Source organism: Mustela lutreola, chromosome 16 (genome assembly GCF_030435805.1).
Source record: "Mustela lutreola isolate mMusLut2 chromosome 16, mMusLut2.pri, whole genome shotgun sequence".
NCBI lineage: Eukaryota > Metazoa > Chordata > Mammalia > Carnivora > Mustelidae > Mustela > Mustela lutreola.
In genome coordinates this window covers 44,910,921-44,934,160 of record NC_081305.1, presented here as the reverse complement: position 1 = coordinate 44,934,160, position 23,240 = coordinate 44,910,921, and the positions used below count along the sequence as shown (strand labels likewise).

The following is a 23,240-nucleotide window of genomic DNA, read 5'->3' as shown; positions in this document are numbered from 1 at the left end:
TTTCATTAAAAATTATTAAGATATATTTTTTAAAGATTTTACTTATTTTTCGAAGTAGGCAGAGAGGCAGGCAGGCAGCCTTCTCGCTGAGCAAAGAGCCCGGTGCGGGGCTCGATCCCAGGACCCTGGGATCATGACCTAAGCCGAAGGCAGAGGCTCTAACCCACTGAGCCGCCCAGGTGCCCCCCAAATTAATAAGATATTTTAAGTGACTTTCTACATGAGAATCAAAGTATTCCACATAGCCAAATATATATATAATAACACCATAAGCGAAGTCAAAAGATAAATGATGAACTAGGAAATACAGGTGCAACTCCTATAACTAACAAAGTTATAATCAGCCTAATATATAAAGAGCTCTAGAACTCAAGGAGAAAAATAAGAAAGAAAGAATATAAGCCAAGGACACAGTCAGTTCACTGGATAGGCAATACAAAAGAAAGAACAGAAAAAGATGCTTCACTGCACTCACACCAGGAGGTATGACTTAAACTGCACAGCAATATTGTTTTTCACCTATCAGATTGGCAAAAGTCCAAATATTTGACAATGCGGTCTGGTGGCGAGGCTGTGGGGAAAGAGGCACTCTCATAGGTTACTAATGAGAGGGAAAAACAGAGGGCAAAATTTGCCCAAATGACAAATGAATTTACTCTTTAATCCAGATATCCTGCTTTTAGAAGTATATTCTTAGATGTAACTGCACATAAAGAATGACATTATGTACAAGGGTATTTGTTGTAGCCGGAATTGCTAGTAGTCCAAAAGAAGCCTTCCTCAGTACACTTACTCCCACCCACTGGAAATTTGCAGTAGAAATATACAGTATCTGTGCTACCAACTGTATCTTTGTACAGTGCACAACTTGCACAACTGTCCACGAGTTGTAAAAGCAAAAGACTAGGAGAGAAGCAAGTGTCTGTCAACAAAGAATCATCAAAGAAACCATAATATATACATAAAATGGAATACTGGGCATCTGTACAGAAAGAATGAGGTCTCTCTCTGATCTCCAGAATATATTATTAAGTGATATGGACCAATGTATGTAGTTCACTGCCAATTATGCAAGAAAGGAGGAAAATAACAAAATCTGAAAGAAAAAAAAAGATGCAAGGATACAAAGGAAACTAATGTTACTCACAGCAGCGGGGGAGGTCGGGGGAGGAGGGAAGTAGGCTGAGAAAACAGTGGGAGTGAGACTTCCCACTTCATACATTGTTACATTTTTGCAGTTCAAATTACAAGATTATAGATCATAACTCTGTGACACAGAGATACTGACCTACAAAATGTTGTGTAAATGACATCAAACCATGTGTGTGAAGCTCTGGTCAGGAGGGATCTTTACCCATTTCATTTTCTAAATTCACCCTTTTCTTTAAAAAAGATTTTATTTATTTATTTGACAGACAGATCACAAGTAGGCAGAGAGGCAGGCAGAGAGGGGGGGAAAGTAGGCTCCCTGCCAAGCAGAGAGCGCGATGTGGGGCTTGATCCCAGGACCCTGAGATCACGACCTGAGCCAAAGGCAGAGGCTTAACCCACTGAGCCACCCAGGCACCCCTTAAATTCATAACTCAACGTTCGTACGCATTTACCAACCTCTCCCTATTTCCTCCACGGCTGAGCCCTTTACATCACTTACTTTTCTATTCTGTTTCTACCAGTTCAGTTTCTGTTTTTGTTTTTTGTTTCTTTTTTTTTTTTTTTTAAAGATTTCACATGTAAGTGAGGCCATGAACTATTTGTCTTTCTATTTCTGGCATATTTCACTTAGCATAATGCCCTCCTGGTTCAGCCATGTTGTTGCAAATGACAAGGTTTCCTTCTTTTTTTAAAAGGCAGAATAACAGTCCATTACATACCACATTCCTAGGTTAGTTCCATACCTCAGCTATTGTGAATAATAGCTGTAATGAACACGGCAGCACAGATATCTCCTTGAAACAATGGTTTGGTTTCCTTTGGATATATACCCTGATACAGCACTGCTGGGTCTGACAGCAGTTATATTTTTAATTTCATTTCCTAGTTCTAATTTAATTTAAATTTTTAAGGAAAAAATGTGGTTTTTCCTTAGTGGCCACACCATTTCACATTCCCACCAATGGTGCACAAGGGCTCCTTTTTCTTTCTCTTCACCCACACTTGCTATCTCTTGCCTTTTTCATAATAGGCATCCTCACAGGTATGTGGTGTTATCTCATTGTGGGTATGATTTGCATTTTCTCTGATGACAACCGATGTGGAGCACCTTGTATTTACTTATTTTTTAAGGAGGCTCCATATCCAGTGCGGAACACAACGTGGGGCTCGGACTCATGACCCTGAGATCGAGACCTGAGTGGAGATCAAGATTTGGACACTTGCCCGATGGAGCCACCCAGGTGCCCCCTTGAGGACCTACCTCGTCATGTGCCTGTTGGCTACTTGTATGTCTTCCGAAAAATATCTATTCAGAACCTCTGCCCATTAAAAATTAGGTTACTTGGTTTGTTTTTGTGGGGTTTTTTTTGTTGTTGTTTTTGCTATTGAGTTATGTAAGTTTCTTGCCATATTAGCCCCTTACCATATCTATGGTTTGCAAATATTTTCTCTTATTCCATAAATGGCTTTTTCACTTTGTTGACGCTTTCCTTTTCTGAGAAGAATCACTTCAAAGTTATGAATGAGGTGTATTTTAGTTCTTACATGGTGATTTTTGGTTCCCTGGCTGAGATTCTCTCCTTAAAACTGTCAGGCTCAGAGAGTAGGGCTGGGACTTCCAGCCAGGGCCTGATGCTGAGGGAAAGGACACTATTTATTGAACTAGAGTAATGGTTGAGTCTGGAGGCGGTACACTCTGGAGCCAGACTGCCTGAGTTCTAATCCCAGCTTTGTTGCTTATTAGCTGTGTGACCCTGAGCATGGCACTTCACCTCCCTGTGCCTCAGTTTCCACTTCTGTCAATGAGAATAAAAAACAGAGGCACCTGGGTGGCTCAGTGACTTAAGCATCTGCGTTCAGTTCGGGTCATGATCCTGGGGTCTTGGGGTTGAGTCCTGCATCAGGCTCCCTGTTCCGTGGGCAGCCTGCTTCTCCCTCTGCTGGCTGCTCCCCCTGCTTATGCACACATGTGCCCTCTCTCTCTGACAAATAAATTAATAAAATATTTTAAAAAGAGAGAGAGAATAAAAAATAGTCCTTACCACTTAGGGTTGGTTTAAGGACTATGTGACCTAATCCATTTACATACAGGGACCTCGCACAGAGAGAGACCTTGGTAACTATCAGCTCTTCTGGAAGGTGGACGGCTCGGGGACAGCAAGGAGTGAAGCGACGGGGAGACTGACAGGGAAGGCAGGGCTCTCACAAGTGCACAGCCCAGATGCACAGGGAAGCACATATTGTGGAGGGGAGGAAATGGCCGACAGTGGCCAATGCCACAAAGATAACAGAGGAGAGATTCAGGGTGTAGAGGTCACTGGGGTGAAGACGTCACTGACCATCTTGGTCAGGGTAGTTTCAGAAGAGTGACAGGGACCGAAGCCAGCAAGCCCTGAGTCAGAAAGGGGGTGGGAGGCGAGAAAGGAGTGAGTGGAGGTTGACAGTCCTTGGAAGGCATGGCTGAGAAGGGGGAGAGACACAGGGAGGCTCTCAGGACACCTGGGAGGCTGGGGACACTGAGGATACTTTTTAACTGAGCAGACCCTGAATGTTTAAAATTTTTTTTTAATGTTTATTAAAGGGGCTAGCCCTAGCTTAAAGTAAGAACGACTACGCTGATACATAAAAATAAATGGATGGACAAGTACAGCAAAATGGTACCTAATAAAGGGAAAGGATATGGTGAGGTTAGGAAACCCACATATGTTGGCGCACCTGGATGGCTCAGACGGTTAAGTGTAGGACTCTTGATTTCCACTGAGGTCATGATCTCAGGGTCATGAGATCGAGCCCCATGTCGGGTTCTGCACTTGGTGTGAAGTTGACTTGGGATTCTCTCTCTTCCTTGGCCCCTACCACCTCCCCCCCGCAAAAAAAAAAGTTAAAAAAATTTTTAAAAATAATAAAAAAGAAAAAAACAAACCACCACCATTTGTCAACTACCACAGTAATTCCCATTTCAGGAAGAATCACCAACGGATGCTAACCCTAGAGGGTGAGAGGGAATGATGTTACCCGTGCAGCGGAGACCCTGGTAAATGCCTCCTGAACCGAGCAAGCCAAGCTAAAGCCAATAGCGATAGGAAGAACCCCCAGACAGAATGCAGTGAGGACATATTACTTCTACTGCATTCCTGCCTAAAGGTCCAACCTGAATTGACTCATGGGGAAAATCTCAGGCAAACCCACATTCTGGAACATTCTCTAAAAAACCGATCTCTATTCTTCATAAATGTCAAGGTCATGAAAGACAAGGGCAGAAACATTCTCTAAAAAACCGCTCTCCATTCTTCAAAAATGTCAAGGTCATGAAGGACAAGGATAGACTGAGGAAGGGTGCGGGATTGATGGAGGCCAAAGAGACAGGATGTCTAAACGTGGTCCCTGACCGCTGGACTGCCTCCTCCGCAGGAAAAACAATTTCTTCACTGAGTGAGAACTGAGTTAAGGTCTGTAGCTAGCTGAGTCATACTGATGCTAATTTCTTGATTTGCATAATTGTTCTGGGGTTATGAGAGAGAAAGAACTTGTTCTCAGGAGATACACACTGAAGTATGTAGAAGAAAAGCAGAATCATGAGAGAGCAAATGTGGTAAATGTGAGCATTTGGGCGGTCGGGGTGAAAAGGTGATCAGAAAGTCTATGTATTGTTCCTGCGGCTTCTCTGTAGGTCAGAAGTTATTTCCAAAGAAACAGTTAGCAGAAGGGTGAGGGGAAAGATCTGGCAGGAATAATAGTAGGGAGCATGTCTTGAGTGCCCCTGTGTTCCAGGAACGGCCCACACGCTGTCTGCCTCGCAGAGGTCTTGTGAGACAGTGAATGTCACTATCCTAGTCCCGTGTCACAGAGGAGGAAACTGAGTCTCAGAGAGGCTGAGTGACATAACTGGAGTTCCATAGGGAGAGAGGGGAGAGCTGGGGTGGGAGGACTGACAGACAGATGAGGGGGCTCCTGGATAGGCTGCTTCCTTCACTTCCCTCCTAAAAACCTCGTTATTTGACCTGTAATGGTCATTAGTGACTGCCTCCCCATCAGACTATAAGCTCCATGAAGGCAGAGCCGTATCTGTCTCGGTTATTGCTGTGTCCGTGGTACCAGCAGTGGCCCCAGTATGGAGAAGAAATCCAACAAACGTTTCTCAATGGAATGACCGTGATCGATAATGATGATAAAATTATGACTAGGAATAATGATAACAGAAATAAAGGTTCTCATCAGTGTTCATGCACTTTGCCTTCAAAACAACCCCAAAGACGGTGTTCTCCCCATTTTACAGGTAAAGAAACTGAGGCTCAGAGGGACATCTCTTGCCACTTGGCACCCCATTCACCTGACTTCTAGCACCCACCTTCTGGAAGTCCTTCTTGGAGATGAGGCCACGGGGATCCGTAACATAGTCCTGGAAGGCCTCCGAGCCCACGATGTCCTTGAGTTTCAGGAACATGTCGAAGAACTTGAGGATCATCTCCACGTTGGATGAGGATTCCACAAGCATGTCCACCATCTGCCGGGCAATCATGCCGTTCACCACATTCCCTGTGGGCAAGGAACCGGTCAGTGTGGCCTGGGGCAGCCTGCTTTCTGGACCCCTACCACCTGGCCTCCTTCCCCAGCTCGGGAGCCACCAGGCTCCAGGCATGATGTTGGTGGAAGTGTCCCCGGCCAGCGCCCACACCTCCCCCGGAGGGCACGGCTCATTTCCTGACCTGCATCAGTGTCGTGTGAGAACCTTGTCGGTCCCTCCCTGACAGCTGGGGGGAGTCACCAAGAGAGATACCAATGCCAGAAGCTACCAGCAGGTCCCAGATGCCATGCCCAGTGCTGGGTTGGCATGCTCTCATCCTTCTAGAGGAGGGGTGTTACTATACATTTGTATGGAGGAAAGAGGCTGGGACTCAAAGAAAATCACATGCTCAGGATCCCAACATACCAGAATCCACACTCTAAGATCCCAACATGCCAGCCTGCAAGTGGGTGAGGAGGCTTTGAAGCCAGAGCTTCATGACCTCAGAGCTCACACACCGAAGCCTTCCACTAGTCCTCTGAGGCCAAGCAGGTCCAGAGTGGAGTGAGGTAGGGCCAAAGATAAGACAGTAGGGAGGAGTGGAGACTGTGGTAAAGTGGGATCCCACTGGCTCCAGCTTCTTCTTATACCTTTCACTTTTATTTATTTATATAGATTTTATTTTTTTTAATATTTATTGCTTTATTCGGGAGGAGGAGGAGAGGGAGAGAGAGAATCTCCAGCAGACTCCCCGCTAAGTGAGGAACCTGATGCCAGGCTCGATCTCATGACCCTGAGATCATGACCTGGGCCAAACTCAAGAGCTGGATGCTTCGCTGACTGAGCCACCCAGGCACCCCATATTGTTTTATTAATTAGCAATAAATTATGGTCATTTTAAGTCACTAAGTTTTGAGGACATTCATTAGGTAGCAAAAGCTAATTGAGACATTTGACAAGGAAACACATAAATAACTATGAGTTACGTAAACTTTAAAAAGCATCAGGGCCATCCACCTTATTGAGATTTCTTTGGGGAGTCAGTGATCTAAGACACATACAGCCATGGCCTAGCATATGAGTGCTCAGCACGTGTTTGCTGAGCTCGTTACTGGGACTCCTTCACCAACCCATTTGACCTTGACACGATGTCAGATGAAGTTGAAGATTAGGGTCTCTGGGGTCTCAGAGGGCCATTCCCTGCTTGTCGGTCCCTTTGTTCCCTCCCCAGACCCCCACCTGCTGGGGGTTTACCTTCTAGTAGCGACAGCAACATCACCACCATGTCCTTCTGGAGATCTAGCAGCTCCTTCAGCAGCTCGATCTGGCTGGAGTCCTAGAGACCCCAGACCCCAGTTATGTGATGACTGGTCTCTGCAGAGATGCCTACCCCACTTCCAGCTGCTTCCACCCCTCTTGACCCACCCTGCAGGGCCTAAGACCCCTTCTCACTCCCCTCTTACCTCCGAGGGGACCCGAGTCCAGACATGTTCCTCGGAAGCAGGGGAAGGGGCAGAGAGACAAGATTGTGGGGGTGGGGCAGGCACTCTGGGGGAAGCAGTCTTGACAGGTGACATGTGGGGCCAAGAGCTGGCAGCCAAAGGGCACTGGGAAGGCAGAAGCTTGGGGTGTATGGAAGGGTGCTTGATATATGTTTGTTGAATGAATGTGCGATGGAAAAAGCGAGGTGCTGGGTTCAGGAGAAAGGCGGGAGGACTCAGCCACGTGCCTTTTGGTGAACAATCTGGGGAGAAGGTAGGGGTACACTGCCTGTCCTGTCACAGTGCCTCATGTAAGTCCTACATAAGCTTCCTTCACGGTCAGAGTTCTGTCTCATGGTCCCTATTTGTACCAAGTTCAGCTACATAAAACTGGCAATATGTGAGCATTTTTGACCCACCGAGTGGTCATCTCATCTGGTTCTACCTAATACAGCAGAGGAGGGGGGGGTACAGCAGAGGAGGGGGAAGGATACTGGATAAATGGCAGGTGAGGCTCCCCTATTCCAGGCTCCTTCTCAAGTTCCTGATTCTAACACAGTTCCAAAGCTCGGCCTTCTGACTCTAAGATCCCAACATACCAGAATCTCAAGATCCTAATGTGGATGGGAGCCTGTGGTATGTGTCTGCGGGTGATGTCTGACCCAACACCCTGCTTCGCAGGACAACTGCACTCTCAGATCAAGTGGGGCTAAACCCGGCTTTCCTGGTTTCAGGGCCGGGTATATGGCCAGATCTGGCCAATCAGAGCTCTCTTTCCCCTGGCCACGGTGACTGGCTCAGGGATGAGCATGTGACCCAATAGTCCAATCAGAGAGAACTGCAAGTAGGAGCTTTCATAGAAAAGGGGTGCTCTGCGCTCTGGAGCAGTTACAGGGGTGCATAGAACCCTGGGGCATCGTTTTTCCAGACAGTGTGAGAGCCTGCTTGAGACTGAAGCCAGAGAGAAGACAGACCTTTCTGCTGACATCACTCTAGGCCCTGGATCTCTGATGTGAACTGATGAATTCTTTTTCCCGCCTTAAGCCACTACTTTGCATTGGATTTCCAGCGCATGTGACCTAGCCCTAGTCCTTGGTTAATGAATTAACACCCCGGGGTCTGGAACTCTACACTAAAACACCGATATTCTCTAGACTTTTAACATCACGCCAACGACACAACTGCGGCTGCACTTACAGTGAGGAATTGCATCCCAAGTTCAACTCCTTTCAAAAAGTCTGATGACAACAGACAGGATTTCTGCCAGCCCCGGTGGCCTCTTTGAATAACTAGATCAAGCCTCCCCTCCCTCCAGACGCTTCCGGCTGGGAAATGAGAATACAGTGTAGAGAACAGTGCCATCTGCTGGGAAGCTGGGGCATTTATGACGTTCGGGATGGAGATGGTGCAGCTTGAATATGTTTACCAGACAGAAACAGAGCCAACAGACAAGGTGTTCACGAGACACTGACCAGGCTGCAAAGCGGAGGGGGCTGGTAGGGTAAGGGGAGCACAGGATTCTAGAAATGGGAAAAGGGCTCGACAGGGGCCTTACATCATGGGTGCCCGAGATAGGCGTCATCTGCCGCAGGCAGAATAAAGAAACAAAGCCCTCCTTCAGTCCCAATCCCTGACTTAGAAAGCGGAGGCCTTTCTATCCCCCCGGGTGTCAGAATCTGAGAGAAGCTCTTCGGAGAGAAAAGAACACCAACCAATCATAGAGGATCTCCGACTGGAGGGGGCGGGGCCTACACATCAGACCAGTGGAAGTGTGGGTGGGAGACCAGCCTACTGGTGGTGACAGTGGGGAACATGAGGTCATGCAGAGAGCCCATCCAGGAGGCGGATGGATTGGGCCACCCGGAGGGAACGTGTCTGGAACATGCCAGGAGGCTAGGGTGTGAAACTGACTTGGAAATGGGCCACTTGGGGGGATGCCCGGCAACAGCTGGATGAAGAAGAGAGGGGCCCAAACCTGAGCGAGCTTCATCATCATGTGGGCAAACACGTGCAGGAATCCCACCACAGCATCCCAGAGGCGGCTATGTGCCAGGCTCTGCTGGTTCCCGGTGCAGGGGCCCTGGGGGTTGCAGAGGGCTGCAGTGAGCACCGGGCAGGGGGCGGGGTCCAGCGGGAGTGAGGGGGGAGGGGCATTTCACCTCCCACCAGCGGGCAGGCCCTACCTGGATGTACTCCGTGAGGCTGTTGAACACCTGTTTAGCGACCGACATGGCCTTTGAAAAGTTCCTCTTGCCCTGCTCCTCAATGACATCTTTGCCAGAGTAGTACCAGTAGAAGTCGCTGATGGACTCCTGGGGGCCAATGGGATGTGAAGGGGTGCTGGCCAACTCGTGGACCCCGCAGTCCGCGAGCTAGGTCGCACCTGGACGGCCTCCTGGCCTCACCTGCAGCCTCAGGAGGTAGTCCACTGTGCAGATGATAATGTTAATAGTGGTCGTGTTCCCCGTTTGTGTCCGTAGGTAGTTCTGGAAATCTAGGGAGATAAAAAGTCACACATTCATTGGGAGTCTACTGTGTGTAATCAGTGTTTATTGAGTGCCTGTTGTATGCCAAAGGTATATAATCATCGTTAGTTTATTTAGTCTTTATCGACTACCTACTGTGTGTCAGAGGAAGGTGAGGGTCATTTATTCATTTAGGTAGTAACCATTTATCGAGGGCCTACTAGATGCCAGATATGGTAGAGGTTCATTTCTTCATTTTATTCCCCCAAAATATGTTTCTTGAGCACATACAGTGTATCACGGGAATATGGAGATTTAGTCTTCCACTGGTTTCCAAAAATTTTTATTGAATGCCTACTATGTAATGGGGGAGATGGAAGATTGGTTATTTATTCATTCATTTATCCAACAAGTACTTATTGAGCATATGCCATATGCTAATGTAAGATGAAGATCAGCCACTTATTCTTCGGTACTACAAGTTTATTGAGCATTTACTATGCCTAAATGGGTACATTTACAGCTTCCCTCTCCTGTAAAGAGATCTGTCAACTGAGAACATGGCCACAGACATATATATTAGAGAAACCTTTTGCCTATTTTGAATGGTACCGAATAGTCAAGACATGCAAAGCATCTGGGATTTGAAAGCTATTTCAAATATTTATTTGTGTTTTTTAAAGATTTATTTACTTGACAGAGATCACAAGTAAGCAGAGAGGCAGGCAGGAAGACGGAAGCAGGCTCCCCGCTGAGCAGAGAGCCCGATGTAGGGCTCTATCCCAGGACCCTGAGATCGTGACCTGAGCCGAAGGCAAAGGCTTAACCCACTGAGCCACCCAGGTCCCCCTCAAATATTTATTTGATTGGGCTGGCTAATGAACCCACAACTTCATGCAGAGGACTGGATTGCAAATTTGGTAGGAGAGAGGAATTCCACCTGTTAGAACATATTTGTTTCCAAGAAATCAGAGATCCAGGGAATAAAATTCATTTAAAACCCCAAAGACTGGGTGCCTGGGTGGCTCAGTAGGTTAAGCCTCGCCTTCGGCTCAGGTCATGATCTCAGAGTCCTGGGATGGAGGCCTGCATCAGGCTCTCTGCTCGGAGGGGAGCCTGCTCCCCCCCACCCACCACCACCTCTGCCTGGTTCTCTGCCTACTTGTGACCTTTCTCCCTCTGTCAAATAAATAAAATCTTTTAAAAAAATAAAAATAAAACCCCAAAGACGGATTCCACCTTAATTACAGTTAAAGAGAGAAAATCCTTGTCCCATGGCTCAACAGTATTACATAAACCTTGAAGATCAATAAGTTGTGGAGATAAGAGCTTTTGAGAATGGAAAGCCATGGACCATGCCTTACCCACCATTGAACAGAGAATGAAAAGTAAAGAAATTTACAAGTGGGTTCACTGTAGTGAACACCAGCCAAATGGGGTGCAGGTTCTGTGGAAGTTAGATTTGTGATTACTCCCACTGCTGTGATAAAGGTAGTTTCTGGGCAGTCTGTGGTTTCATAATCCCCTGCTATGTGTTATAACCACAACCTTGACACTGTGCATACTTGTTAGAGGAAACAGCCTTGGGTAGAATGTTTGTCATACAGAATTCTGACTGTCCTTTTAATGTTGTGAGCGACGTGGGCCACACAGGATTATATGTTCTCGTTAGTGATGCATTTCCTTAGCTTGCTGTATTATCCTTGATCTGCTGAAACTGTGTGCCAGGATGAAAGTTGGGAAAACTTGTTTGAGTTCGGAAAGAATCTGTAAGGACTTCAGCCTGGCAAAGTATTTTATAAGCAAAATTAAGAAGTGATTCTAACAAATTCAACCCAAGCACAGAAATCCACCACATTTACAAAACTTTGGCCCCCTACCCTGTAGGGGAACACGACATGTGGCGAGGCATTCATCTGGTGCTCACAGTGATTTGGGGACAACCTGGTTTTGGGGAATCTGGACTGGCTAGAGGAGGTGCAAGTGAAGCAAAGTGGCCAGATTGCAGAAATTTGAGGAGGGATTTAGGAAGGTGGGAGGACAGGGCTTGATAATGGCTGAAAACGAAGGATGGACAATCAGGTCAAGGATGGCTGGTGAGGCCACCATCCATAAGGGGTGAGGGGCCAGGAGACGAACTTGGGCAACCCTTGTAGACTGACCCCAAACCTTGGCCTCCTTTCCACTCACCCTTCCACCCACCCCTCCTCCTCACCATTGTTGTGCCCCTCACAGAGCAGTTGTAGGAATCGGAACAGGTCTTGGGTGAATTCGTCATCTGCCATGACCTTCTCTCCTGGGGTGAGGGGGAGAAGAGGGGGACAGGGCCCAGAAGGGGGTCAGAGATGGCAGGACCGAGCATTTGCATGCACACGGCCCTTGTACACTCCACACACATGCACAAAGCTACGTAGGGAGGAGCAGCTGCCACTTCAAAGAGTCTGTGAGGGTCACCGGCTTCCATGACACCAGGGAGACCCGGCTTCAGAGTCATCAGCAGATGAAGACCAGAGGGGCCCTGTGTCATGAAGCTGGGGCCTCAAGCTTCTTTCTAAACATCACTGTCCCTCTGACATCACCACTTGTATGACGTCAGGAATGTCTGCCCACCCAGCAGAGGTTCAGGCAGCTGGTATCTCCCTTGGCCCCATCCAGGGCCTGGAGTAGGTAGGGTTAATGGATTATGGGGATTGGAGTCACTTTCAAGCAAAGGCTCTAAGCAGGAGGGGATTGGACAGGGAGTGGGATCGAAAGCCAGCCAATTGGCTCAGATGCCTTGAAAGCAGCCAATCCAGGAGATGCAGGGCAGAGGTGTGTAAACATAGGCCAATCCGAATGGGCATCTGAAAGAAGCCAATCACCACGGGCTCTAGGGGAGGGAAAAGAGATAGATAGAGAGAGAGGGAGGCTAGACAGGAATGGGCCAACCAGAGCAGGCGCAGAGGAGGCACGCGCACCAATCAGAGTGGATGCTGGGGGCAACCAATCTGGTTGGCGAATGGGAACTTCAGACTTGACCAATCTGGGGTCGCGGGCGCAGAGAGCAGGGTGCGCAGCAGTGGGGATTACCCCACCCCGGGACTGCGAATCTGGGTCTAGAAGCCTGAGAGCGTCTAGCTGGAAAGGGATCTTTGCCATCTTCTCTAGCATCTGTTTACACAGGGGGGAGCAGGCTTATAGAAAGTAAGAGACTTGTTCACAGTCTCCAGTTGTTGTTAGTGGCTAATCTGGGACCCGAGTCTTGGTCTCCGGCTCAAGACTTTCTGCGAGCATGACGCCATCACTGAAGGGTTCCTCCCTCCCTGGATGTCCCAGATCCTCAGCCCCCAGGTGGAGGGGGCGGTTGGGGGGTTAGAAGGGAGGGATGCAGTAGCATAGCAAGGGGAATGGGCTGGGGGAATTACCGTTCTGGCGATTGATGACTGGGGCAGCCAACAGGATGGGAGGAGGAAGCAGGAGAAAAGGCAAAAGAGAGACAGGAAGGAGACAGAGAGACAGACACAGACACAGTCAGGGACGAAGACATCAACACAGAGAGAGGAGCGACCACAGAGGATCAGAGCCATAAGGAGACAGAGTAGGAGATGGGGTGGGGGTGGGGTAAAAGCAGAGGGAGAGAAAGAAGAGGGAAGAGAAAGAGATGGACAAGTAGAGGTGGAGAGGCAGGAGGCGAGGATCAGGGCAGAAAAGTTAGACACATCACAACACGGCAAAGAGGAGACTCAATTAACCTGGATTAGGGGCATTAATGAGAACAGCAACCAGGGGGGTGAGACTTGGTGCATGTGGAGGGTCCGGTCGGTGTGGTGATGGGAGGCAGGGGGAGAACACAGGACGGAAGGACAGCCAGGGGTGGGGACCCTGAGGAGGGAGACCCTGGAGGAATGTGGGGGCACAACTGGGGATCACTCTGGGGGGGGGGGACTTGGCAATGGTCGTAGGGTGGGGGATGTCTTGGAGGAAGGGAGCTCTGGGCAATGTGGGCGAGGGGGCGATCCCGAAGGAAGAGGACGTCCCAGGAGAGGGAAGCCCAAGAGAGGGCCTCACCAGTTCCATCCTCGTTCACCATGCCCAGCCCCTCTGCCTTGTTCTGTCTCTCGAAAGCATTGAGATCCAGGACGCTGGGAGAAAGAAAGGAAAGATGGGGCAGATGGGCTAAGGCCTCTGCCCCGCTCTTCCAGAGCCCCGTAGGCAACCCCTACCCCCCCACACACACACACCCAGTTTGGACAGAGAGCCACGGTAAAGCATGCATGAGCTGAAATCAAGAGGAAGCACAGAAGCACAAACAGAACTGGGAGAAGACATGTGGCAGCCGCTGTCAAGTAAGGTGGGGCTGGAATGACATATGTACAACAAGCTGGAATCAGGAGAAAACAGAAACCCTCAGTTAGCAAAAGCTTCAGGGGGTGGAGAGGAAAAGTCAGTGGACAGAAGAGAACAAAGGTGGACAGTAGCAGTCACATGAATGGGGGTTATCAGAAGAGAGCCCCGATTCCTTGCTGCCTGAATGCCCCCTGAATTCACTACAAGCTTCTGGTTCCATCTGTCTGTTCTTACTATTGTGATAATCGCCTCCCAGTACACCTTAGAGTGGGTCCGCGTTCCTGGAGGTGATACCAGGGGCGGGGTCTCAGCCACACCGAAGGTGTTTAACCCACGGGAGGTCTGCTAGACCCTACCTGCATGTTTGCATCAGCGCCTGGATACTCTGGAAGAAGCCCACTTCCTTCTTGTCCTTCAGATAATCCAGCATTTTCTACAGAGGGGGCGGGAGCATCAGGGAAAGTGGGAGTCACACGGGAGCTTCTAGAGCTCTGTGCTTTCCTCCCAGGTCCTTTCTCCTGTTACCTGTTGCACATCTGCATTGCCTCCGTTTAGGATGGAGATGCCCAGCTTCAGGGTGGAGGACACCATGGCGCCCGTCTCTCCTGGAGCCGGTGGGGGTGGGGCAAAGACAGCGCACTCAGTCTGGGAGCCCTGTTCTCCACCCACCAGAAGACAACCATCCCAGGGTATGCAGGAGAAGGGGCTGGGGTCGTGTGCCATAGTGAAGGAAGAGCAAGAAATTGCAAGGTGAGTGGGATGTGCAAGGGCTGGGGTGCGAGGCGCAGGCAGGCAGGGTGGGAGAGTGAGCCATGGGGTCCCCAGGAAATGGGGGACTGGGGGAGACTGGGGACGGGCTGCATGTGCCCAGGAGGAGTGCCTGCGGGAAGGCACCTTTGCAGGCACTGATCATCTGGAGCACCATCTCGGCGGCTCCCCGGTTGTGCAGCCGCGCCTGCTGGTACAGCAGCCTCTGTTTCTCCATCTCTTTCTCCTGCAGCAGAGCCAGGCCCGTGGCACCCAGTGAGTCTGGGCTCAGTAGCCCAGCCTTTGCCCCTCACAGCCTCAGCCCTCAGCTCCCTGCTCCAACCATATCTGCTGGCTCATTCCTTTAATTGTGAGCTCTCTCTGTCCCCTGGCACTGAAGTCTACCATTTGCCTCTTGTCCTCAGAGCATGGGGCCAGACATGGAGCAATCTTAACCCAGGCCCATGGACCCCCAAGGGATTCAAAGACACATTCTAGGAGGTCGGGGTGCCTGGGTGGCTCAGTTGGTTAAGTGTCTGCCTTCGGCTCAGGTCATGATCCCAGGGTGCTGGGATCAAGCCCCTAATCAGGGTGTACGTTCAACGGGGAGTCTGTTTCTCCCTCTCCCCCTGCCCTTCTCCCCGACTCGTGCCCCCCAAAATAAATAAATAAAATCTTTTAAAAAAACCAAAAGGATGATTCTAAGAAAGGCTTCAGTAGATATTAAAAGGGACATAGGCACCAAAAACGTTAAGAAACTCAGGGAAATGTTTCAGCAAACATTAATGATGAATGGATGGGTTAACTTCATGTTTATCAGTTCTTTCTCACTGCCTGGTCTTTGCATATGCTGTTCCCCCTTCCTGGAACACATTTCCCTTTTATTCCTCTGGCATACTCCTTTTATTTTTTATTTTTTTTAAAGATCTTATTTATTTATTTGACAGACAGAGATCACAAGTAGGCAGAGAGGCAAGCAGAGCGAGAGAGGGAGAAGCAGGCTCCCTGCTGATCAGAGAGCCTGATGTGGGGCTCAATCTCAGAGTCCTGGGATCATGATCTGAGCCAAAGGCAGAGGCCCCAATCCACTGAGCCACACAGGTGCCCCGGCACACTCCTTTTAAAGATTTTTATTTATTTGACAGACAGAGACCACAAGTAAACAGCAAGGCAGGCAGAGAGAGGAAGGGAAGCAGGCTCCCCACTGAGCAGAGAGTCCGAGAGTCCGATGTGGGGCTTGATCCCAGGACCCTGAGATCATGACCTGAGCTGAAGGCAGAGGCTTAACCCACTGAGCCACCCAGGTGCCCCAGGCACACTCCCTTTATCCTCCTGCTCAGACATCCCCTCCTCTGAGAAGCCCTCCCTGACCCTTCCCCTTGCTTGGGCTTCCCCAGCCGCCATAACTACTCCCCCCACCCCTGGCCTGTGTCCCCCTGAGCTTCCCTAGATTCCCCCGCCTCCCCCATTCTGCCCTGCCCACTCTGCCTGAGCCTCCCATACCACCACCGTGAATAATCTTTGCTGTTCCTGTCTGGTTGATGTATCTGTCTCTCCCCAGGTGACCGACAGTTACGGCTGTGTCCCCAACATGACCCAGCACAGGGCTGGGCCCAGAGCACTACTCTGTGAACACAGCCTGAATGAACAGGGAGTGACTTCCCTTTGCCCTTTCCTCAGGGACCTCCTGACCCCACCTACCTCAAAGGACACCTCCACTTCTTCCTCATCTGCTTCGCCATTCTCCCCTCCCTCCTCCATGTGGCAGCTCTGGGGACAGGACATTAGAGATGACGGTGAACAGAGGAGATCCCCTAGTTCACCCAGACCCCTCTGAGCAGGCAGGCATTGCAGCTGGGGAGAAGGGAACGTGCCCAGGAAGGTGGGGGGAGGGGGGCAGGACCTCACCTTTGCCATGATGTCAGCATACGCCATATACAGGTAATCCTCATCCAGTTTGCTAAGGAAGTAAGCGGGGGAGATGATCAGGGCCCAGTGGAGAGGACCCCCATCCTATAACCGCTTCTAGTTTCCCTTTGGAGAGCCACCCCTCCCCATGCCCGGGCTGTGTAGTTGGGCATTGGGGGGTCCACTGTCCACTGACAGAGGGGGTGAGTGTGATCAAGACTTAGCCAATTAGCATGTTTAATAGGCTTGGCCTCGGTAATAGGGACAAGATGGTCTTGTGCTTCATGTGGGTCCACTGGAATTCATTCTGGGTTTACTGGAGGGATCGGCAGGGGGGCTCCCTTTCCCCTGGGCTTGTGAAAATAGCGTGTATGATGCCTGGAGCAAGCTTCCGGCTATTGGCTCGTTTGATAACTATGACCAACCACCCTCTTGGGCCTTATTAATAATAATAATAATAGTAGTAGTAGTAGTGGCCAACACCTATTGAGTGTTTACTCTAGGTCAATCCCTATTCTAAGTGCTTTCTATCTGTCATAACACATTAATCCTCACAAGAGCCCTATTATTTTGAGACAGGATTAGATAGGTAGACCTATTACTAGCCTCATTTTACAGATAAGTCAATCCAACCACTAAGATCCTTCTTGGCCGAGTCCCACAGCTTGTGCTGTGACTCAGGCCTACCTTATCTAACTCCAGAGTCCTGGTTTTCCAAAGATGAAAAACAGAGTGCTGGGTGCCCCAGTCTCCCTTGTAGCTGGGGGTGGCCTGAGGTCAGAATTCTGGCCAATGAGATCTGTGCAGAGGTCTGCCAAGGAGAGTGCTTTTTTTTTTTTTTTTTTGATAAAAATATCTTGATCTTACTGGGGGCAGGGGGAGGGGAGAGGAGACTTTCTCCTTTCTGCCCAGCATGTGGTCCTGTCTGGAAATTAAACAATCCACCTTATTGAAAATCTGTTATAATATGCTGATTTTTCTTCTCATAATCTACTGATTTTGTTCAAGCAAGACAAAGCTTTCATCAATATTGCCTGTGACGTGAGCTCTATCAGAAGAGATGGCTTGCCAAGAGCTCAGCCTACAAAACAGGGCACAGTGGCCTGGGCCTGTCAGAGGAAAATGACACTGAAATATCAGCTGTGGGGCTCCCCAGGGACACAGAGGGTCTGTCTTGAGGAGCAGGGAGGTTGCCGGGTGGGAGGATGTAGATCCTGTCCCAGGACGCAGGAAAGGTCCTCACCTCTTCTCAGTCAGGGCGGTGCGGCTGAAGTGAAGGACCAGCTGATGTAGGGGGTCCGGCTTCTTCTCCTCCACCTCCTCCTCCTCCTCCTCCTGCTCCCCAGCTTTCTGGGGGAGGTGTGGGGCTTGCGAAAGGGGTTTCTAGAGTCCCCTCCTGTCTCCCTCCGCCATAGCCTTGCTGGGCTAGATTTTTTTCTCTGCCCCCTGCCATAAGTCCTTCCCCTTATCTCTCCCCAAGCCTGCTGCCGCCTTTCCCGTACTCCTGAATATGGAGGGCGACTGCTGAAATGGGCAGCCAGCAAGCTAGCGCCCCCCCCCCCCCCCCCCGCATTCAGCCCTGCCCCCTCCACTCCCAGGCAGGTCCCATCCAGCTCACTGAAAGGTCATCGATCATGCGGTCTTCAAAGCTGTGGTCTTCAGTCAGGATCCACCCGGCCTTGTAACTCTCCAGGAACATGTTACAGGCCCGGTGCCTGCAGGGGAAAGGCGTGCGGCGTCCCCCAGACCATGACCCGCACCGCGCCTCCGTTATCCTCCCGCACATCTACCTTCCCCAAGCAGACCGCATCGTGGTGGCGCCCCCTCCTCCTCCTCCCGCCCCTCAGTCACCCCTTCTCCACCGCCCCCAAGCCTCCCTCCTCCCTGGGGGTCTTACGTGGGCAGGTTGTACAGGGGGGTCATGCGGAAACAGGCAACCACTGCCCTCCGGCGCTGCTTGGACAAGAGCTTGTGCCACACGGCCTTCTTGGATTTGTAAGGGTGCTCGGTCTAGGGGGCGGCAATCTGTCATGTCCCCAAACTCTGCCCCTGACCTGATCCCCACTCTCAGTCCCGTAGCAAAACTGCCCATGCATGTCTAGCCCCAAATTCAGGCCCAACTTGCGGGGCCAGAGGAACACGCTGGCTGTGCCAACAGAGTCAAGGTTCCACCCTGGGCTTTAAATTCCAGACCACACCATCTTTCCTAGGCCCCACCCACAGGTGCCGGGTCACTAGCCAGGTCCGCCACCATCCCACGACCCACCCATGGTCCTGCCCAGAGTCAAGGGTCTTAATTCCAGGTCCCACTCTAGACCCCAGGTTCTGTCTCCAGCCCCAAGCTCCTCGGCCCAAGATTTAGGCACCAGGTCCTGCCCCAGAGCCGAATTTCCATTCTAAACTCCAGGCTCCAACCAAAGTTCCTCCTTAGACCCCGCCCACAGACCCACGCTTCGGCCCCACCCCTCTGAGACCCCTCCAGCCCCAGCCACCTGCTCCAGGTGGTAGAGCACCGCAGACACTTCCTGAACCCTGCGCACGATTTTCTCGGGGTCATCGGCGTCCTCCTCACGGCCCGGGACACCACGGTACAGGGCCATCTGCCAGCGCAAAGAAGGGGAGCCTTCGACCTGATGGGAGGAAGGACAGGGGCCCGGCATGAGGGCCCCTCCCTGGGTGGCTCCCCGCTCCCCAGCGGGGCTCGTGTGAGGGCCCCTCTGCATGCGAGGTGGGCTCCTCTGGCTGCCCCGCCCCCCTTTCTCGGTGCTGTGCCGATTCAGTGGGTGAGTACAACTTAAGGTCCCTCTTTCAATGCCAGGTAGGGAGTAAGAGTACTTGGCTCTCACAGTTGCTATTATCCTAAACACACCCCTTTTGCTTGCAGATTAAGAAAGGTACCTTTCCTTGAAGGTGAAGGTTGTTTTGCAGATATTCCCGGACCTCCTCATCTGTGTCTTTCTGGGGAGACATGGCGAAGCTGGGTCACAATGATAGCCCAGCATCCTCCTTAACCCACATCCCATTCCTTTCCAGGCCAACACCCGGTAGCTGGTGTGTATGTGTGTGAGGGAGTTGGGTTCTGGGAGAAACTGAAAGGGTCCAAAGGTCAGGGATGGTCCAAAGGGAGTCCTAGAGGCTACAGATGCACCTTGAAGAGACAGTAAGAATTAGAGGGGCTTGGAGTGTGGGAGGAGGTAGGGAGTAATGAGAGATTGTTCTCGAAGGTCAAATAAGGCCACTGATGGATGACTGGGGGTCAGAGGAGGGTTAAAGTGGGGCTGGGGAGTGCCTGGGTAGCTCAGTGGTTTAAGCCTCTGCCTTCAGCTCAGGTCCATGATCTCAGGGTCCTGGGATCGAGCCCCACATCTGGCTGTCTGCTCAGCAGGGAGCCTGCTTCCCCCTCTCTCTGCCTGCTTCCTCCTCTCTCTGCCTGCTTCTCTGCCTACTTGTGATCTCCCTCTGTGTGAAATAAATAAATAAAATCTTTAAAAAATAAATAAATAAAGGGGCTGGGCAGAGGGAAGGGAGTTTTTGAAGATCAGAGGAGGTGAGGGAGTTGTAAGGGAAATGGCAAGATCACCAGAGGTCATGAGGGATCAAGCAGATCAAGTCACCAGTGGGATTTCTGTGGAGGCCAAAGGAAAGGTCAGTAAGGGCGATTCCTGAGATCCCCAGGAGAGAGGGACCCTCAAAGACCAACTTGAGGGGTCAGAGGAGCCCTGAAGGGCTCTTTGGGTTCTTGGGAAGACCCAACAGGTCCTAGGAGGAGTTTGAGGTCCTGAGGGAAGGATTCTTTAGAGTTCCAGGAAAGGGGGTGTTTGTGATACCAGTGGGAGTCAGTGGTCTTCAAGGTCCCCAAGCGGTTAATAGGCTGTTGGCAAGGTCCTGGGGGGATTCTTAGGATCCCTGTGGTTGACAAGCATGGGGGTTGTTATCCCATACAAAGGGTAAGTGGGATCCTGGGAGTCCTCCTTGGAGCCTCAGAGGGCTTAGGAGGGTTGGGGGAGGGTGGTGGGATCAACCCATCTCAGGAATCCTGAAGCATCTGAGGCTTGGGTGTGGTTCTGGGGAAGCAGCCAGTCCTGCGGGGCTACTGGGATCACAGAGTGCTCACTGGAACCCAAGTCTTTGGGGGCTCTTGTATATGAACAGAATCCAGAGGATGGAGTCACCAGGCCCCAAGGGAAAGAGGTGATGAGCTGGAGAGCTCAGTAGGGACCCAGAGGTTCAGGAGAGAGCCAGTGGGATCATGGGGGACTCAATGGATCCCAAGGAGGTTTGGGAGGTCCTGGTGGAGAACTGAGAGGAGTCTCAGGAGGGCTCATGTGTCTCCGCAGGGCCATGGGGTCCTAATATGTCAGGCATGGTCGGGGAGTGGGCAGCGTTCAGTAGGGTCCTTCAAGGCTCCCTATGGTCCTTGGGCCCCACCGGTCTTAATGATACTCCTGAGTTTCCTAACTGGGTTCCAGTTAGGGTCCTCAGGTCCTAGGGTTTTGGAAGTATCCCAAAAGGGGTCCTCAGCACCCTGGGGAAAGTCTTAGGACATCCTAAGGGAGCCAATGAGTCCTCGGGGTCCTGGAGAAAGATTCATTAGGGTCTCCTAAGAGAGGGCTCCCAGGGGGATCCTTGGGGCTCAGGAGGGTCCCAGGGGCTTGGTGGGGTGTGGGGTCAGGTGCTGGCAGGTGCCATCATGGGGTGGTGCAGGCACCAGGGCATAGCGGTTCTTGGCCTGTGTGATGAGTTCCTGGTCCGTGGGCGCACACATATTCAGGCCGATGGGCAGCATCTTCTTGAGCGTGGCGACAATCAGGGATGTCTGCACAGAGTACCGGTCCCCTCGGCGCTTCTTCTTGGTGCGTTCCTGGTCTGAGCCACCTGACTGTGGGGACAGGGGGCTCAGCACTAGCCCAACTCCCATCCTGGCCCCAGGCCCCAGCCCAGGCTTCTGCAACTGTCCATCTTCCAGCCCAAAGCCTGGGTGCCAGATGTCCCCTCCCCCACCTCAGGGCCAGCATCAGTTTCCACTCCAGATTTTGCTGATCTTTCAGCAAAGCCCCCAGCCCTCACCCTAGATCCTGCCAGATCCAAGCCTCTGTCTAGCCCATATTCCCAGCCTCCATCCCAGACCCTTCCAGATTTCGCCCAATTCCAGGCCTTTCTCAACCTCTGGCAGTCTCTTCCAGAATCCCCTAACGACTTCCGCACCACAACTTCCCTCCCCCACAACACGCACAACCTGACATTTTATATCCAAAGAGTGAGTTCCCAAGAATGAAACAAAGATGCAAAACCATGAAGTCTCAAGAGACAAAAAAAGTTGGAAGGAAAAGAGAGACACTGAGAGACAGAGACAGACAAAGAGATGGGGAGACAGAAGATGGAAGAGAGATCCAGAATGATCTGGAAGCAGAAACACGGGGCACAGAGTCCCACAGCCGTGTTCTGGAGCCAAGGGCCATCCCAATCATGCCAAAGAGAAGCCCCAGTGACAAGCTCTGACAAGCCCCAGTGACAAGCTTCTGGCCACATCCACCCCGGCTCATAGGACGGAGCATGGCCCACATATGTGCCAAGACACCATTGAGGCCACATGCAGCATCCCACTGGGTCCTTGCAGAGCCCTGGGGCCAGGGGTCACTGGCCAGATGCCAGTTGAGACTCAAAAAATAAAACACTTGACTAAGGTCGCACAGCCAACTGCCAACAGTCAGGATCTGAACCCAAGTCAATCTGGTCCCAGAGCCCAAGCCTTAAACCCAACCATGCGCGTGCCTGGCCCACCCCATTCCCTGTGACCTCAGACCACAATGCTTTGGGAAAAGCTCAGAGGTGTGCTGGGGTTTTTTTTCTTGTTGTTGTTGGTTTTTTTTTTTAACAAAAGTTAAAAAAAAAAAAAAAGTTAAATTGCCAAAAGCTGAGTGTTGGAAAGGGAGTGGATGGGGGTGGTGGCGGAGAGGCTGGGGGCTGGGAGACAAGGATGAGGGGTGGGGAACAGGGGCAGGGGAAGCAGAAGCTGGGGAGAGGGGAGAAGAGGGTATTAAGCCAAGAGGCATGCGGAAGGTCCCAGACATGGGGCTGACCTGTACATCTCCCGCCTGCTTCATCAGGTTGCAGACAGAGACAAGAAGGGTTACCCTGGTCTCTCAGAGAACCCCAGGCCCAACGCCAAGTGCGCCCTACCCTGCCCCAGCTGCCAAGTGGGCAGCTCCCCTGCCCCAGCCCGACACACATCCCCTAGCTGGGCATTTCCAGACCCTGACTCAGGGCGGGTGGATTTGTTCCTTCGGACCCTGAAGAGGGCAGTTCTGAGACGTATAAGGGGACAGGAAGAGGGGGGGGGGATATGGGGTAATGGGGATATGAGGAAAGACATGGGAGAAGAGGACATCAGGGTGGAGGGAGATGGAGGAGGGGAAGGGTGGGAGAAGAGGGAATTGCGGAGGAGAGAGTGGGGAGGAGGGGGATGGGGAGAAGTGAGAGGGGAGATGGGAAAGGGAGGGGAAGGAGGTGAGGGAGAGAAAGGAGATAGGGAAAGGAGGAGAGGAGGGACATAGGAGGAGGGGGATGGGGAGGAGGGACATGGGGAGGAAGGAGGAGGGAGATGGGATAAGGGTGATGGGGAAGAAGGAGATGGGGAGGAGAGGGGAGATGGCGAAA

General features: G+C 51.2%; 1 protein-coding gene across 2 annotated transcripts in view; it reads right to left on the bottom strand.

Moving 5' to 3' along the window:
* RYR1 (ryanodine receptor 1) overlaps positions 1 to 23,240 on the bottom strand; it is a 108,096-nt gene that overhangs the window by 22,562 nt on the left and 62,294 nt on the right. Inside the window, exons 70-89 of one of the 2 annotated variants that reach the window (XM_059152534.1) lie at positions 22,664 to 22,678; positions 21,292 to 21,462; positions 19,482 to 19,541; positions 19,076 to 19,213; positions 18,481 to 18,593; positions 18,202 to 18,298; positions 17,827 to 17,933; positions 16,584 to 16,635; positions 16,377 to 16,445; positions 14,823 to 14,922; positions 14,454 to 14,533; positions 14,285 to 14,361; positions 13,650 to 13,723; positions 13,007 to 13,024; positions 11,818 to 11,898; positions 9,543 to 9,631; positions 9,321 to 9,449; positions 9,113 to 9,217; positions 6,911 to 6,992; positions 5,501 to 5,688 (exon numbers count right to left, since the gene is read on the bottom strand). In XM_059152534.1, the coding sequence (XP_059008517.1) occupies positions 5,501 to 5,688; positions 6,911 to 6,992; positions 9,113 to 9,217; positions 9,321 to 9,449; positions 9,543 to 9,631; positions 11,818 to 11,898; positions 13,007 to 13,024; positions 13,650 to 13,723; positions 14,285 to 14,361; positions 14,454 to 14,533; positions 14,823 to 14,922; positions 16,377 to 16,445; positions 16,584 to 16,635; positions 17,827 to 17,933; positions 18,202 to 18,298; positions 18,481 to 18,593; positions 19,076 to 19,213; positions 19,482 to 19,541; positions 21,292 to 21,462; positions 22,664 to 22,678 (1,845 nt within the window). The remainder of the gene's footprint in view (positions 1 to 5,500; positions 5,689 to 6,910; positions 6,993 to 9,112; positions 9,218 to 9,320; positions 9,450 to 9,542; positions 9,632 to 11,817; positions 11,899 to 13,006; positions 13,025 to 13,649; positions 13,724 to 14,284; positions 14,362 to 14,453; positions 14,534 to 14,822; positions 14,923 to 16,376; positions 16,446 to 16,583; positions 16,636 to 17,826; positions 17,934 to 18,201; positions 18,299 to 18,480; positions 18,594 to 19,075; positions 19,214 to 19,481; positions 19,542 to 21,291; positions 21,463 to 22,663; positions 22,679 to 23,240) is intronic. The other variant, XM_059152535.1, reaches the window with a different exon arrangement.